Source organism: Mustela erminea, chromosome 16 (genome assembly GCF_009829155.1).
Source record: "Mustela erminea isolate mMusErm1 chromosome 16, mMusErm1.Pri, whole genome shotgun sequence".
Classification (NCBI taxonomy): Eukaryota; Metazoa; Chordata; class Mammalia; order Carnivora; family Mustelidae; genus Mustela; species Mustela erminea.
The window spans coordinates 76,102,350-76,118,591 of record NC_045629.1 but is presented as its reverse complement, the minus strand read 5'-3'; the positions used below and the strand labels follow the sequence as shown (position 1 = coordinate 76,118,591).

Sequence of the window (16,242 nt, the reverse complement as noted above, 5' to 3'; positions counted from 1 at the left end):
AAACCAATAAATAAATTGAGAAATTCAAAATGCTATCCTAAAATGTTATTAAACTTCAAAGGAAATAAAAAATAGGAAAGGAAAAATAAAAGGAAAATAAAAAATGTAAAACTTAGCAAATTGCATAGGCTTTGGAATCAAAGACATTTTATGTGAACCTGTCAAATGACAAGCCAAACTGAATGCATAAATCAGCATGACTAATTTCAAATGGCCAAATAAACCCCTAGTTTCTTTCTGCAGACTTGCTCCTGCCATAGTCATTCCTGTCCTAGAAGATGGCACCAGCATATACTCAGTTGTCCAAGTCAAAGATTGGAAGTCATTCCCAATTTACCTCTTGCCGTCACACAGCCACCTGGTCAGAACTACTACCCAAACATATCCTGGATTCTGTTACTCCCTTCTGTCTCCCCACCTCACCCTTGCTCATGCCCTTGTCATCTCCCTGCTGGACCACTTCATACAGGCCTCTCCCTGTTTTTCCTGCTTCTGGTGCTTTTCATCTTTTGATTTCTTCCTCATACAAAAGCCAAAGTCACCTTTTTAAAACATGAATCAGATCATTTTATTCTTGTGCTTAAAACCCACCAATGGCTGGCTTTCCCTATAAATGTGGCTTGTGTAAATGAATCGCATGCAGAAAAGCCTCAAAGCAGTGGGATCAGTAAGTCTGTTTTCAAAACTTTTCTGATCCTAAGAATCACCTGGAGAGAGGTTATTAAAAAACTAGATTCCCGGGCCACTATCTGCAGATTCTAATTAGATGTTGTGGAAATGTGTGTTGTAACAAGTACCTGGAGGTGTGAGAAACATGGAGTAAATCAGTTAAGGGTCTAATAAAAAATCAGGAAATACTTAAGTACTGGAAAAGTATACAGGAGATTTATACAACAGTGTACTTTATAGGAGTAAATCAGGAAATGTATTACATGGGTGACAGAAGATCTAGGATGCCAAAGAAGGGAGAGTAAGACCACCCAGAAACATGGAACATCAGGTGGCTACCTCTACTCCCAGGACTGAGGGAGGAGGTGCTATTGGCGGAAACCATGCACCAGTGTCACCTGGAAGAAACGAGACCTGTGGAGACCTCTTGGGCAGCCACAGAGGAGACTCTACCTCTGCTGAACAAGTCACTGTTACAGACGGGGACTGTGGGAGAGGCACCTGGGACCTCTTTCTTAGTCTGCCAGCTTCCCTTCTGTGCTTCCCCTTGGCCGCACTCAGCTGGAAGCCATGTGACATGGGAAGCTGAGTGATGAACCCTGGAGGTCCATCTCCCTGAACTGTATAGAGCAGAGCAGAAACAGGACAAGTGCATACAACAGCAAACAGGCTCAGCACCTGTGTGGTGAGTTTGGATTCCATATCACAGCCTCACGAAAATACCGCAGAAGCCTCTCCTGAAGAGTGTGAAAGTCAATTATTAACGCTAAATTCTTTTAACAGCCAGTCTCCATTTGAACTTTCCTATTCTCCCACACAGGGGCAAATTGTGAGTAATGGATTGTGCTTCGTGCAAATGATGCCTTCTAAGAGGATGTGTAAGTGCTCTGTGAGCCTGAATGCAGAGTCTAAAACCTCCTTCATGGGGGACAGCAGGAAGCTAGAGAAATGTACACACATCTGGAGTAGACAGGCAAACAGAAGCCCAGACGAACAGATTAGTTAGACAATAATTTATATGGCAGTATTTTGACAATAATTGGATGACCAAGACACACGTTTACAGAGTTCCCAACAAAATTGCAAGTTAGAAGTACTTTCAGAATAAAGTTTGGGTTGAGGGAGGGAGAAATTTAACTGTAATATTTTAAAAAGTATATTTTTATCTCATGATGAAAGAAACACTTTCTTTCAAAAACTAACACTCCCCTGGACTTAATCACTTTGTTAACATCACACGCTTTGACTAATGAAAATAAAGAGTACATTAAGATTGTTGCTGTTTTGCTGAGCTGGGGGGAAAATGCAGAGATTTCCATCACCTCCTGTGCAAAGTTCAAGTACCTTAAAATAGTCTCCTGAAACCTGACCTCTGCCTGGTTCTTCACATTGTTTCCAGCTATTATCTGCCCAGTATTCTGTGCTAGTTTATGTGGTCATTTACCTTCTTGTCTTTACTCAGGCTTTCTTTCTCTCCCTCTAGTGTTCTTCATTCCCACATAATCTCCATCTTCTGGCAAATTCCTGCTTATTCTTTAAAATTCATATCAAACTCACATCCTTCAGGAAGCCTTCCCCATGTCATCAGGATACATCCCTCCCTCCCCTGGGCTTCCACACTAGTATATCTATCAATTGCACTTTCTCCAGTGTGTTTTAATTGCTTATGTGTCTTTATCTAACCTGAGATGATCAGGGATAATTTTTCAATCTAGCATTTCATGTCTACCACTTAATCCTATGTTTGGCATATAGTAGATGCTCAGTAAATATTCCTTGAGAAGATTTGATGGAGGTAATAGTTGAAACTATGGTACAGGTGAAAATATAAGAAAAGAGAAATTTACTTCTGAGTTTCCCAAAGACTGTAAGAATCCAGGGTAAATTCAAAAGAAAAAGTTAGAAGTTTGATTGCTTTACATTTTGTTCCTCGATGATTATTTCTAGTTAGATTACTTGCTCTTCGTCCATGTGCTCTTTTAATTTATCAAGTCTTCATCTAAAGTGGAGTGACGGTTTGCTCATTCACATTCAGCCTTGTATAAATGACAAGTTGAACCATGTGAAATCACTGTTTTGTAGGTCAAAAATAGTTAGGTATTTGTAATTTCTATGGTTCAACCTGAAGATAAGGATTGAGAGCTGGGTTTCTCTCTCTTGTATCTGTTTCTTGAATTTTACCCAGCACACCCAGTCTGGATTTCATCATCTTAGTGGTGAAACTTTCTAGAGTTGGGAAAGCAATGATATGCATTTTGTTAAAGTAGAGGTAAATGGAAAAAAACTGAATCATGGAATATTCCTCAGCCATGAAAAAGAATGAAATCTGGCCATTTGCAATGATATGGATGGAGCTAGAGGGTGTGATGCTAAGCCAAATAAGTCAGTCAGAGAAAGACAAATACCATATGATTTCACTCATATGTGGAATTTAAGAAATAACACAGATGAACTTGCGGGGGGAAGAGAGGCAAATGGTGGAACAGCCTCTTACTCTGAAGAACAAACTGAGGGTTGCTGGGGGGAGGGGGCGGATGGGCTAGAGGGAGGAAGAGCATTAAGGAAGGCACTTGTTTGGATGAATTCTGGGTGCTGTGTGTAAGTGATGAATCACTAAATCCTACTCCTGAAACTAATATTATACTGACTGGAATTTAAATAAAAACTTGAAACAAAAAATAAACTATTAAAAAAAAAAAAGGATGTGAGGGTGATCAGACTAGGACATCTGTCACTCCATTTATTGCCAGGGTTGATTGGGTGGCCAGGTGGTGTTCCCTTCCTCCCTCACTGCCCCCTGTGCATCCCGCCCAAAGCTGCAGGCTCAGTGGAAGAGAATGACTCTCCCTGATAGAGGAGAGGGTAAAGGAATATCTGTGCTCCCCTGCTGGGTCTTCCAGACAAGCTCTCAAGGCCCATTTTTAGGAGAACATAGGCCAGTCATGTTTCCAAGACTCCAGACATATCCACATGAGGTGCTGCATGTGGCAGTTTGCCTTTCTTTAATGAAATGAAATGAAACGAAACGAAATGAAATGAAATGAAATAAAAATAGTAGAGGGAGATTGCCTCAGTGCTGGGTGCTGCCCCAGGAAGTTATGAGACTCCATCCCAGGGTAGGATTTCAGCAAAAGCTGGAAAGTCATATGCCAGGAAAGCCTTAGAAAGGACATTTGTCTTCTATAGAAAAGGGGACTTGGTTACTACCTCCATGTTCACTCTCAACTTTCAACTGCATGAAATTGCATGACTCTATGAGAATTAAAGTAATATCACATCATTAAAACGTTAATTTGTACCTCTGTGCCTGTCCCACAATTGAATTTTCAGGAAGCTGATTACATTTCTTTCTATGGATTCAGGAAACCATTATTCCTCATGATCTAATTTATTGAATATATTTTGGCCTTTACAGCTTGTCCATCAGTCATCCCTAAACACACTTAGTACAAATGATTAAAATGTTAGTGTTGATGAACATCACTTCCTAGAGGAAGAGCAATGAAGGTACAGTAGGAAAACAACCAGCAGGTTTTCAGGACCTGAACCTGTGATCCTCTGCTGGGGGAGATCAGAAGTGTTTTACCTGCTGTTAATATAATATCGGTGTTAGGATGAATTTTCATGTTAATATGAATGTTGGGGGTCAATATTTTTCTTACTGATCTCTTAGTTCCTCCTAACTTTTAAACTTAAAAGAATCTTTGGAACTAAATAAGCTGAAAATATCTTTTAAAAATAAGAAACACATTTAGATTCTGGTGCACAGCAAATTCTCTGTGAAGAGAAGTTCCAAATTTGTGATTCTATTTGCATTTCCATAAACACAGTGAATCTTTGTCTGAGCTTATTATGTGACAAATAACAGTGTTAGAAATGGGGTGTTTTAAGACTCTAATTATGCATATGCTCCCATTCTTGTTAGTGCATTTACAACGTGAAGCAATACAAAATTTGTACTTTTGGCTCAAGAGCTTTTTTCTTAAAACTGACAATTTAATGATTTTTTTTTAACTAACATTGGCCTCATTTAATGTAATTAAAATATTAAAAAATAAAAAAATATTGCAAAGGTACCGCTGCTCCCTGAGAACAGATCTGAGATGGAGAGGAGTGTGCAGCATGTTTCTGAGGGCATGCCTTGGGACAGCCTCCTGTGAGGGGGAGGGAAGAGCTGAGCCAGGAGCAGGATCAATTTGGGACCTAGGCTCCAAGTTCTCCCACTTTCATAAGGGTACCAGTTCTCTGGCATGTTGAGGAAGGGGCAGAGACTTCCAGAACTGTAAAGACCACATAGTCAAGGACCAGAGATGAATTAGGAGTAACTGGTATGGATGGATGTCCTTCACCCTGAAGAAGAATTGGGCATTCCACATATGCATTTGGGGCTTACAGTAACTGTGTTCCTCTCTCTCTGGCTTGGTCAGTTAAAATTACTGAAATTTAAATACAATTAAACCTTTAAGCTCAGGTGCTCTAACCATATTTCAAATGTTTGGGAACAACATGTTGGGCTGTACAGAACATTTCCATCATTGCAGAAAGTTCCAGTGGACAGTGCTGCTCCACCCAGTGGTGCAGCCACATCTCCCAGAGGTCCTCCTGCCTCCCTAAGACACTGCAGGAAGAAGGGGCCAGTTTCATTACCCTAACATCTGCAACCTCTCCCTCTGCTCCCCTCAACTGGACTTGTCTCTGTTTAATGCCCTCAGTTGTGTCTTTTCTTTCATATTTGATATTAATATGGCTTAATAAACCAGAACCAGGCTTAGTAGTTACTAAACGTTTCCGTGTCCTCAAGGATAGGCCAGGAAGGTGGGGGAACTATTTGTATTCATCACACTAGTTCAGTTAAAGAAAAAGAAGAAAACTCAGTTAAGTTTTCATATTAAAATAGTGTAAACACATACCTTACCAACATTAACATCCGAAAATATAGCATCAGTCATTAGCCAACAAGAAATTAATGGAAGACAAAATTTTGACATTAATAGATTTTAAAACATAGCAAATAAACCATGTTAGAATCAATTTCCTCAAAAACAAAACAAAACAAAACAAAACAAAAACCAACAACAAAAACAAAAAACGTGTTTGATGATAATAGAATCTGCTTCATTGGGCAAAATTTTCCATGAGTCACCTCCTGTAATTATTCAGTAAGTGTTGCATTGGTAGCTTTAGTTGATGATTCTTCCACAGTATTCTTCTATAAGTTTTTGTTCTTTAGAATACCTCTTTTAACAAACTCTTCCAGACTTGAAATGTAGTGTCCTTGGTCCCTGCAGTAGTCACTGCTCTTTCTTCCTAGGGTCTCAGCACAAGACTGGCCATGTGTGGTACTTACAGGTATTTTTTTCCAGACAGATGTTCAGTAGACACACCAAAAGGGTGGGGTTCTACCAGATCTTTCCTTTCTGCATCACACAGAGGTCCTCCCTCATATGAGTTCTATGGGAAGGTAAGGGCAAACCTTTTCTTATCCTCCTCTGCGTAAGGGAGCGGCACAAAAACACAACCACAGATGGATTGAATTGTTGTCAAATATGATAGATAAATACACAACTGTCTAAAACACTGGTTCTTATACCAAAACATAGAAGGGAGAGATGGTTCTCCCTCAAGCATTCACCTCCCCAAATTTGATTCTATCATCCCTCGGGTTAGGATTCATTACTACATTTCTTCATTTAGGAACATTTCCTAAAACATTATGTTTCCATAAAACATTCATGTGAAAAACAATGGGATAGGCTTTCTGGGACTCTAACCAATAGGACATACAATCAAGAATTGCTAGTCAAATGGGAAACAGAGTACCTCATCTAGTAATTGGATTAAGTGGCCAGCACTCTGATGCAGAGGTTTGGTAAAACTTGGATTGGAGAATCTGCCTTAAGATTGACGCTACCTTAGGGCTCCTGATTGTCTTCCCAAACATTGACGGTGAGTCCAACATGCTTGCCTGAGCCGGCAGATGAGAGTGGGATGGTGACCAGACCCTCGAATTCCAAGCCTAGTCTGTTCCTTCATGGATCTGACCACTCCTGTGCACTAAGAAAAGTCTAAGGCCCAAAAGAGAAAGGGCAGTAGATGTCCCTCACCTGCAGAGGAGGAGTGACCCTGCACACCAGTGAAATGTGGCCAGTAAGTTGAAGTAATTTTTCCCTAAAGAAAAATGATTATGTTGGGAGGAGGAATGTACATATGCCAGACCTCTCCCTTTCCTGGAAAGAAAAGGCAGAGGCCCCCATCTTGGTTAGTGGACCAAAACAACACGAGTAGAGGAGTTTTAAAATTCCTTTTCTCCACCTACAAATAATCCTTCTCTCAGGAATACTGGAGGGAGGGGTTAAATAGAACACGTGAACTGCCTCATGTTGGCAGGCATATGTCCAGCGTGGTGTCTGGGTCTAGTAAGTGGTCCCATGTTCTCTTCTGCCCCCACACTTTTGTACCTATGAGCTTCCGAAGGGAAGGTGCTGGGTGTGAATAATCTTTGCTGTATGTTTGTTAAATTAAATCAATCAGTTTCATTTGTTGAGAACCCAACATGCTTAGCACTGAGCTTATTTGGTTTAAAGGAAGTGGAAAAATTATAGAATTTTTACAGAATTTTTTATACCCAAAACAAGCATTCGAGCTCATACCTCATGGGGTCCGATGTGCCGGGAAGGTAGGGATTTGAGCTTCCAGCTCACTGTGCTTCCTGCTGCAACATGTGTGTGGGAGTGGGGCAGCTCAGGGGCAGTGTCTCTGCCACATCTCTATCCTCACCCACTCTCCCAAGCCGTGTCTGGCATGTTGCTTTCAGAAAATATTTGTTACATGAATTAATGCACTGTATTCCCCCTGCTTGTGGCTTTGCAGGAGTATTGTACACAGATTCAATTTGTGATACAACTTTCCTATGCCACATACAGGGGCTTAAATTAGACTCTTTTATGGAATATGTAGCAAAAATTAAAATGTTTTAGCTTCTTAAAAATATATAGATAGTGTATGTTTTTGAAGATATATCAAAGAGTAATGTATCACCTAGCACGTGTTGTATTTTCATTTCAGGTAGACGGAGTAATCACAGGTCGGCGACAAACATCCAAATCTGAGAAAAGTACCTCGGACAGCAGCAGAGAGCTCCCAAACCGAAGGTACTACCTCCCCAGCTCTCTTAAGCTTCATTATAGTTCTCTTCATTGTCACTTGCTGTCTAGAATACACCTTCCCTAAAGATAGAGTTATTTAAAATTTACAAACGATTCCTGCTGTGAATTTTAATGTTTCTTCCCAAAATGTAGACTCTCGATTTATAGGGCTCTTGATCCCTAAAAAACAAATCTGTGTATGTACGGGCCCCAGTTACTTGTGACGATGTTAAGAGTGGTGAGGTCAGCACCAGTGACTGCTAATATTGACTGAGTGACCTTGTATCAGGCACTGTTCTGTGTGCTCCACCCATATTAACACACTCCATCCTCCCCAGTTTCATCCTCAGTTTACGGATGGGGCAAATGGGGAAGAGAAGTTTAGGATGTCTGAAGGTCGGGTAGCCATGACATGTTGGGACAGCTCTGCTGAGTCCTGTACATAATGCTGCTCAGGCTGCCCATTCATGGTCTGTATGTCACTTCACAGATCCTAAAACTCTTAGGGCTGCAAGGGCCAAAAGGCCCCATCATGTGCCATCCTGTCAACCTCCTACTCACAGGTCATCTGTGAGCCTCTGCATCAGCTTCTTTCCCTTGGCTCCCTCCCTGATCTCCATGCTCCCCAGTGGCAGGAAGCCTCTCCTCCATTCCCACTGAACACCCTAGCTCTGCCACCTGAAGACCCTCAGAACAAAGCCCAGCTCCTGTGAGCAGTGACCTCTCTCACAGTATTCTGGACAAAGCCCTCCTCATTTTAGTTCTTCCTTAGAATGCACATCCCAGGCCTTTCGACTTTCCTTCTACTTGTCATGATTTCCAGACTCTTACCATCCAGATGGCAAAATCTATTTTGAACTCAGGCAAACTATCTTTGTGATACAAATGTATATGCTGAAATTATCATCACAAAAATACCTGAACAAGAGCTATATTTACGTCTTGCATAATACAAGCACTCAGGCATTCGTATATATTCTGAGTCAACTGTGAAAGTTTTGTGGACTTTCACACATGGGGTTTGTCTAAACAACAGGTGTGGAGTTGAATTCCTTTTGAAAGGTGGGCTGCTGGTTTTAACCTTGGAGACCCACTCTTGTATTTCCTAGTTTAGTGGCTTCCATTGTCAGATATGTGCGTAAGTTACAGAGATTCAGGGGTATTATGCTATTATGAATATTATGCTATTATGAATAATATGAATAAATGAATGTTATGCTATCATGAATATGAATGGTCATAACTGATCTCCAGCAGCATCCACAGATGTAAGGAGGGCGAATCCAGTTTGTGAGGAATTGCAGGAATAGGAAGCCAAGTCATGACAAACAGCATGGAGCTCGTTTTCAGATCCTGGGGAGATCACCTTTATGGTGATTACTTCCTACATTACATTTGCAAAGTCTCTCTTGTTTTTTGGTGTTTTTGTTTTGTTTTCTGAGAAATAATCACCTTCCAACTCTGCATAACATATCTATGTGAAGGTTGTTCATGGCACTTCTTAATCACTGACAAACTTCACCATCCATTTCACCTCAGCTCCTGGATGGGCGATCCCATGAAACAAACAGCTGTCTATGGAGGCTGTATGTGGGAATGGGGTCAGGCAGCTGTGACTTTGAGGGAGAGGAGGATGGCAGACCCAGAGATACACCTCTCAAAGCCAGAGTGGCCCTTTCCTCTTGCTCTGCAGACAGAGTGACTGGAGGGGAAGATCAGTGGAGTAAGGTTGTGTTCACGGGCACCAGAGGGCATCAGGTTTTGTGGGAAAGGTAATTGATTCTGTGAACTCCTGTGGTCCCATGACACTGTCTGATCAAGGGGGACACATAACTTGCTCAGAATGGGTTTATTGAGTGTTGAGTGCCTAGTCTGTGCTATATGATACTCTCCATCACCTGTCTTTCATCTTCAAAATAACTTCAGGAGAAATTGGGTTATTCCTAATGGGCTGAGGTTCAAAGAGATTTATTTGCCCAAGATTACAAAGTTGCTAAGTGATAGTAGAGCCAGAATTATAAATCTTAGTCGATTCTTGGGCTTGGTGTCTTTTTCATTTTTTAATAGACTTTTTTCTTTAGAGCAGTCTTAAGTTCACAGAAAAATTGAGTGAAAAGCACAGAGATTTCCCATATGTCCACAGCCCCCACTAATGCACAGGCTTCCCCACTGTCAACATCCGCCCAGAGTGGTACATTTGTTACAACTGTTGAACCTACATTGAAGCACATCATTATCACCCAAAATTCATAGTTTACATTAAGATTCAAACTCAGTGTTGTTCATTCTGTGGGTTTTGACAAATATACAATGACATGTATCCACTGTCATAGTATCATACAGAGTCGTTTCACTGTCCTAAAAATATCTGTGCTTCACCCATTCCTCCCTCTCCCCCGTCCCCACCAGCACCCCTGGCAAATAGTGATCTTTTTACTGTCTCTTTAGTTTTACCTTTTCCATAATGCTCTAGAGTTGGAATTATATAATATGTAGCCTTTTCAGATTGGCTTCTTTCACTTAGTAATAATATACACTTAAGGTTCCTCCATGACTTTCCATGACATGATAGTGTCTTTCTTTTTAGTGCTGAATAACATTCCATTATCTGGATGGACCAAAATTTATTTATCCATTTGCCTACTGAAACACATCTTAGTTACTTCCAGTTTTGGGGAATTATAAATCAAGTTGCTGTAAACACGGTGTGTAGGTTTTTGTGTGGACATAAGTTCTCAGCTCCTTTGGGCAAATACTGAGAAGTGCGACTGCTGGATCGCATGGTTAAGGGTGTGTTTAGTTATGTAAGAAACTGCCAAACTGTCTTCCAAAATGGTGTACCACTTCACATCCCTGCTAGTAATGCATGAGAGTTCCTGTTGCTCCTCATTCTTGCCAACATTTGGTGGTGTCAGTGTTCTGGACTTTGGCCATTCTAATATGCATGTACTTACATCTCCTTGTTGTTTTAATTTGCATTTCCCTGATGACATATGGTCTGGAGCATCTTTTCATTTGCTAATTTGCCAGCTGTACGTCTTTGCTGGTGAGGTGTCTGAGAAGGTCCTTGGGCCGTCTTCCAGTCACACTGTTTTCTTATTGTTGTGTTTGAGGAGTTCTTTGTATGTTTTGGATAAGAGTCATTCGTGAGATGTTTTTTGCAAATATTTTCTCCCAGTCTGTGGCTTGTCTTGTCATTCTCCCAAAATCGTCTTTCATGAGGCGAACGTTTTTAATTTTAACGAAATCCGGCTTGTCAACTATTTCTTTCATGGATCATGCATTTCCTATTGTACCAATAGTGGTATGGCCATACCCAGAGTTGGTTAGCTCTTCTCCTGTGTTCTCTTCTAGGAATTTTACAGTTCTGCACTTTGTGTTTAGGTCAGTGATCCACTTGGAGTTAATTCTTATGAAGGCTGCAAGGCCTGTGTTTAGATTCATGTTAAATATACCCACATTGTATTAATTTTTTAAGTGTATGGTATTTAAGTATGGTATTCAATGTAGAATGGAGAGGGATAGCAGGCATTCTCTATCTGATTGCCAACCCCAGAGGAAAAGTTCAACATTATACTATTAAATCTGAAACATTTTATTAGTTTCATAATTTATATTTTCATATTCAAAATCTGAAGTTTTTAGTTTCTATTTCTGTCCTTGTTGCTTCTTCTGGTTCTCATGCAAAACACGCCTTTTCCTTGGGTGCTTGTTAATTTTGATGGTGAGCTGCTCCATTGCCTTAGCAAATAGTTTAGGAGCTTCTCAGAAGCCTGGGAGGTGCTGAGCCAGGGAGCTTTGGCATGTGCTTGAGGCAGACCCTACCTGAAGGCACAGCTAGTTTGGAACCACTTCACTTTGAATTCAAGATCAGTGGTTTTTAACTATGACTGTGACAACTCAGCCCTTCTCTCTCCCACTCTCCTCACAGTCCCTGGGGCAGTGGGCAGAGTGGGTTTACTTCTCATTCTTTCCTACATGACAGAAAAGCCTTCTGATTGTGAAGGTGTCCTGTCAGACTGCCGACCTGGCACACTCAGGGCCTTGACCTCTGTTTCCAGACTTTTTAAGGCCACTTTAGGGGCTCAGGAAATACCCTCAGAGCAAAGGTGGCTTCAGGGATCCACTTCCTCCCTCCTTCCTCCTTTTACTGAATTCTGCCCTTACGGCTCTTTATCATCTTATCACATCTTTCATAATCTCCCTGACGTTTTCAGTGGGAGGCGGGAGTCTTTGGTCCAAATATGCTGGCCTTCCATATTACCAGAAGCAAGTCCTTTGCTTATGTTCTTTAATATAAGGACTCAATCTTTGATGTGTTTTATGCCTAGTGATTTTAGACCTTTTCTTTTCTTTTGTTTTCTTCCATGGTAATGAGAATATTCATTTTGCCTCCCAGTTATTCTTATTGGACTCCAGAGGATCTGGTTTTGACAGTCAGATAGTGGGTAAAACTGGCGATGGGTATCTGTTGGCATCTGACATTGAGGGAGGAGCAGCAGGGGACAAAATCCCTCTCCTCTTTATTTTGGGATTAGTGTGATCTGCAGGTGCCTCTAGCCTATCTTTTTACTGTCTATTACCTTGAGACTCGTGACCAATTAAAGTCCTGTGTGCAAATTATTTCTCACAACATCTGAAGGGGGTGAGTGGCAGATAACTGCCTCTGACTGGGTTCAGTGTTTATTGCTAAGATCCAGAAGTTGTGGGCCAAGAGGTTCATGCCTGGAAGTAAGACAGGCTGCTTTTCCTCAAAGTCAACATAATTATAATAGATGGATTTAGATAACCTATTTAATTAAGCCATAGATCTGATAGCCTTTTAAATAAGAGCATGGAAATTAAAAAATAAAGCTCTACTTATTATTGACTATGGAAACTAATTTTCTACATAGTCTATAGTGTACAGTCTGGGTCTTTGGAATATTTATGCTTTATATTCTTTGTATACATTACACTTTCCTTTAGTGGGTCCATGTGTATTCATCAAAATACTGAGGAAAATTAAAAACTCAAGTGCCTTCAAGTGTTTGAGGGCAAGGGCATCCAACAAGAAAGAGGTGGAAAGGTTACCAGAAAAACAGAGTTTACAGTCTCCTGAGAGAATTGACCCTCCCTCCCCCCAACATACATTGCATCTGAGGACATCAGTGTAGGGCTCCTGGATGAGGCCGACTGTGATTTTCTGTAGGTCAAAGATTTTAATTTTAGGATTGTTCAGTACCATAATTTTTCTTTTATTTATTTAACATGTATTTAGTAAAGCTATATACCAAAGATACAAGATGAAAAGGACAATATAATTGTTTCAAGAATACTGGTCTAGTAGGGAGATCAGACCAATAATGAGACAATTACATGATAATGTGATAAATGTTCTATTCAAGCTCTATGCTGCGCTGTGAGATGCTACCAGGAAACAAGCCTATTTGTGCAGACCATGGGATGGCTGGGGGTTGGAATAGAGGAGGCATGTAATATATTCTGTAGAATGATGACTGGATGACCAGTACAGTGATTCCAAAATAGTTTGACCGATTATCAAAATCACTGGGGGAACTTGCTATAAATAGAGAGTGCTGGACCCAACCTCAGACCTATGGATTGAAAATGCCAGGGAAGCAGCCCAGTGACCTGTATTATCTAGAATTTTCTATACCATGGTGGTGTGGGACTCTTTCTTGTTGTGTTTTCATGTAACTGTTGCCAGAGGACTGGGAGCCAACAGCAGGAGTGGGATCTTGTTGGGGAAGCTGGTGGACAGAGCTTTCTGGGCATCCAAATGCATATAAATGCCCCTGCATGCAGGCTGGATCCTCCAAAGCAGCAGGGCCCAGGAGCCGGATTAGCTACAGTCAGGCATAAGACCTGCCCACAGTGGTCTGTGACCGATCCTGGCTGTGGGGTTTGCCTGCTATATCATTTAGATATTCTCAGGTGAGGGGTACCTGGATGGCTTAGTTAGTAGAGCATGCAACTCTTGATCTCAGGTTGTGAGTTCAAGCCCCATGCTGGGGGTAGAAATTGCTTAAAAATAAAATCTTTAAAAAAGTAAATAAATACAGATTCTCAAGTGAGCAGAGTCTCCTAGCTGACCTCCCCTCACTGTCTGTGCAACAACAGCACTTTACTTCTCCACTCTTGGTCCTGCAAGGCTCTGGGCTACCTGAAACCACGGACAGTCTCTTATTCTTTTACTATGCTCTGTGGGCATCTCTATGCTCTAATGATAGCACTTGCCGATATTTGCTGAATAAATGAATGAATGAGTTTGAAATTTCATTTAAAATGGCATCTTAATTTCCTTTTGTCTCTTTTTGCTGTTGTAGAAGCAAGGAAATTGAGAAATTAGAAGTAGATCCTAGCAAGCATTCCTTCCCTGATGTGGCTAGCATAGTTCAAGAGAAAAAACACAGGCCCCGAAGAATTCAATCTGAACCCAAAATTACAGCAAGTGAAGAAGATCCTGAGTTTGAAGACAACCCTGAAGTGCCTCCATTGATTTGAAACATCAAGCTGTACCAACGGACCCACCAGACCCCGTTCTGTTCATTGCAGAGTGTGTGCAGACCATTTATGGAGTAAACAAAGACTTATTTATCAACGTTACTATTCCAGTGTTTGAGCTTCTACTTTATACACTAATATTCTTAAACTAGTTTAAAATTCAAATGTATACCTTAAAATGCTATAACTCATTTGTCTATAATAAAATGCTAGCTAGTGCAAATGTTCCATAAATCACAGAACTATTACATTAAGACGTTGATTTTCTATCACAGGACTGGCTGCTAATGCAGAGAGATGAAGTCAGAGATAAAAGGCCTGATTATTAAATTGGTACTTCAGCAAATTGGTCAAGCTCAGAAGTTAAAACTGTAATTTTGGATCAAATTGGAATGCTTTAATATGATTTTAGCAGTGTTTCAATTTTCTTCTCATGATTATTGGTGGTAATGCCTTGGAATGATGAAGAGGAGAATGAGCAGGGGTAGGAAGAGAGAATCTGTAAGGCTATAGATATAGGCTTGACATCCGCAAAATTAGGGGAGAAAGGTGGGGGGAGAGGAAAGGGGGATGGGCTAAATGGAGCCTCAGGGGCCAGTGCAGCTCTCAGAGAACCCAGCCAGCCCAGCAGGAGCTCTAGCACAGGGCTGTCCACGTAAGATGAACCTGTTGCATCAAGATGGCCAAGCCCAGCTACCCCTGCCATGTTTACGTCTTGGCAGGTAGCTCCAGGACCAGAGAAAGGCAGCTGGGGCTGGAGGCTTTTTGTACTCTGCACTCCTTGTGCAGGTTCTCTCTTGGGAAGAGCTAAACTGGGTGCCTCTGTTGTTCCACAAGAAGGTTACAGAAGCTCCGCCAGCCTTGAGGAGGCTGTCCTGAGGGCTTACAGAAAAGAAATACTCATCAGTGATGGGAAAAGGAGACCCCTGGACATAGAGGAGGAAAGGTTAACAGAGCTGTTGCCTGGGGTAACATGGAAACATTATAAATGTACCTCCTGCCTGAGTAGGTGTAGGGAAAGAGATTTCTAAGTAGAATGCCAGAGGACCACTAGTGCCTTTAGCTCCAAATCAAAAGATTCAAATAATTAGTCCATTTTTAGGCAAGCACTTAGAGAAATATAAAGGAACTAAATTGGCTAGGTTCAAAAATAAAACTTTCTCATTCTAGTCTCTCCCAACTGAAATAAAAAACAACCTCCCCCTGACTGTGGACCACATTGTTGTTTTGGGTCTCCTGGGGACTACAGTTTAGAGTTGGTGTCTAGTAACCCTGAAAACTCTGTTTGTCAGTGCACAATCACCCAGGGTATGTGCAGGCCTCTTAACAGAAGGCTAGGAGGAAGATTTACAGGATAAAATTTGGGCAGCATAGCAGGGATCTCCAACGAGATCCAAACATGAGGTAGTGAGCCATGTGCATACCTGGGGGCAGAGTGTCCTAAAAACTGAGAGCAGCAGGTGCAAAAGGCCTGAAGTAGCACATGGTTTCAGCAACAACCAGTAAGCCAGGGTGTACTGGAGCAGGCTGAGCAAAGCAGAGTATCAGAGAATGGGTGGGAGAACGAATGGAGAACTGGCCCTGACAATGCTCCATCTTAAAAGGCAAGCCTACCACTGGACAATCATTTTTCTCCCAAAAGAGTGTCTTTGAATTTTGTAGGTTTTTTTTTTTTTCAAATATTTTCCTATACCCATCTCATTTTTTATCTTAGGAGAAATCCTCTCAACTAAGCATTTGTTCATTTTTCATTCAATAGGAATGTGCCTACCATGGACCTAGTGCAGGGATTATAATGGTGAACCCAAAGCGCATGACTTGGGTTTCACTGAACTTATATTTTTTTATGATGCAAACAAATATAGATCAATTATACTAACAAACTGAGCTAACTTTTCTGAACCCACTGTTAGTTTTACAA

At 41.2% G+C, this 16,242-nt stretch overlaps 1 protein-coding gene across 2 annotated transcripts in view; it reads left to right on the top strand.

The window, feature by feature from the left end:
• Positions 1–14,528, top strand: part of LRRC6 (leucine rich repeat containing 6) — a 78,335-nt gene extending 63,807 nt beyond the window's left edge. For both annotated transcript variants that reach the window (XM_032316602.1, XM_032316601.1), the window contains 2 exons: positions 7,735–7,820; positions 14,144–14,528. In XM_032316602.1, coding sequence (XP_032172493.1) covers positions 7,735–7,820; positions 14,144–14,321 — 264 coding nt within the window. In that variant the 3' untranslated portion in view covers positions 14,322–14,528. The remainder of the gene's footprint in view (positions 1–7,734; positions 7,821–14,143) is intronic.
• The last annotated feature ends 1,714 nt before the right edge of the window (positions 14,529–16,242 follow it).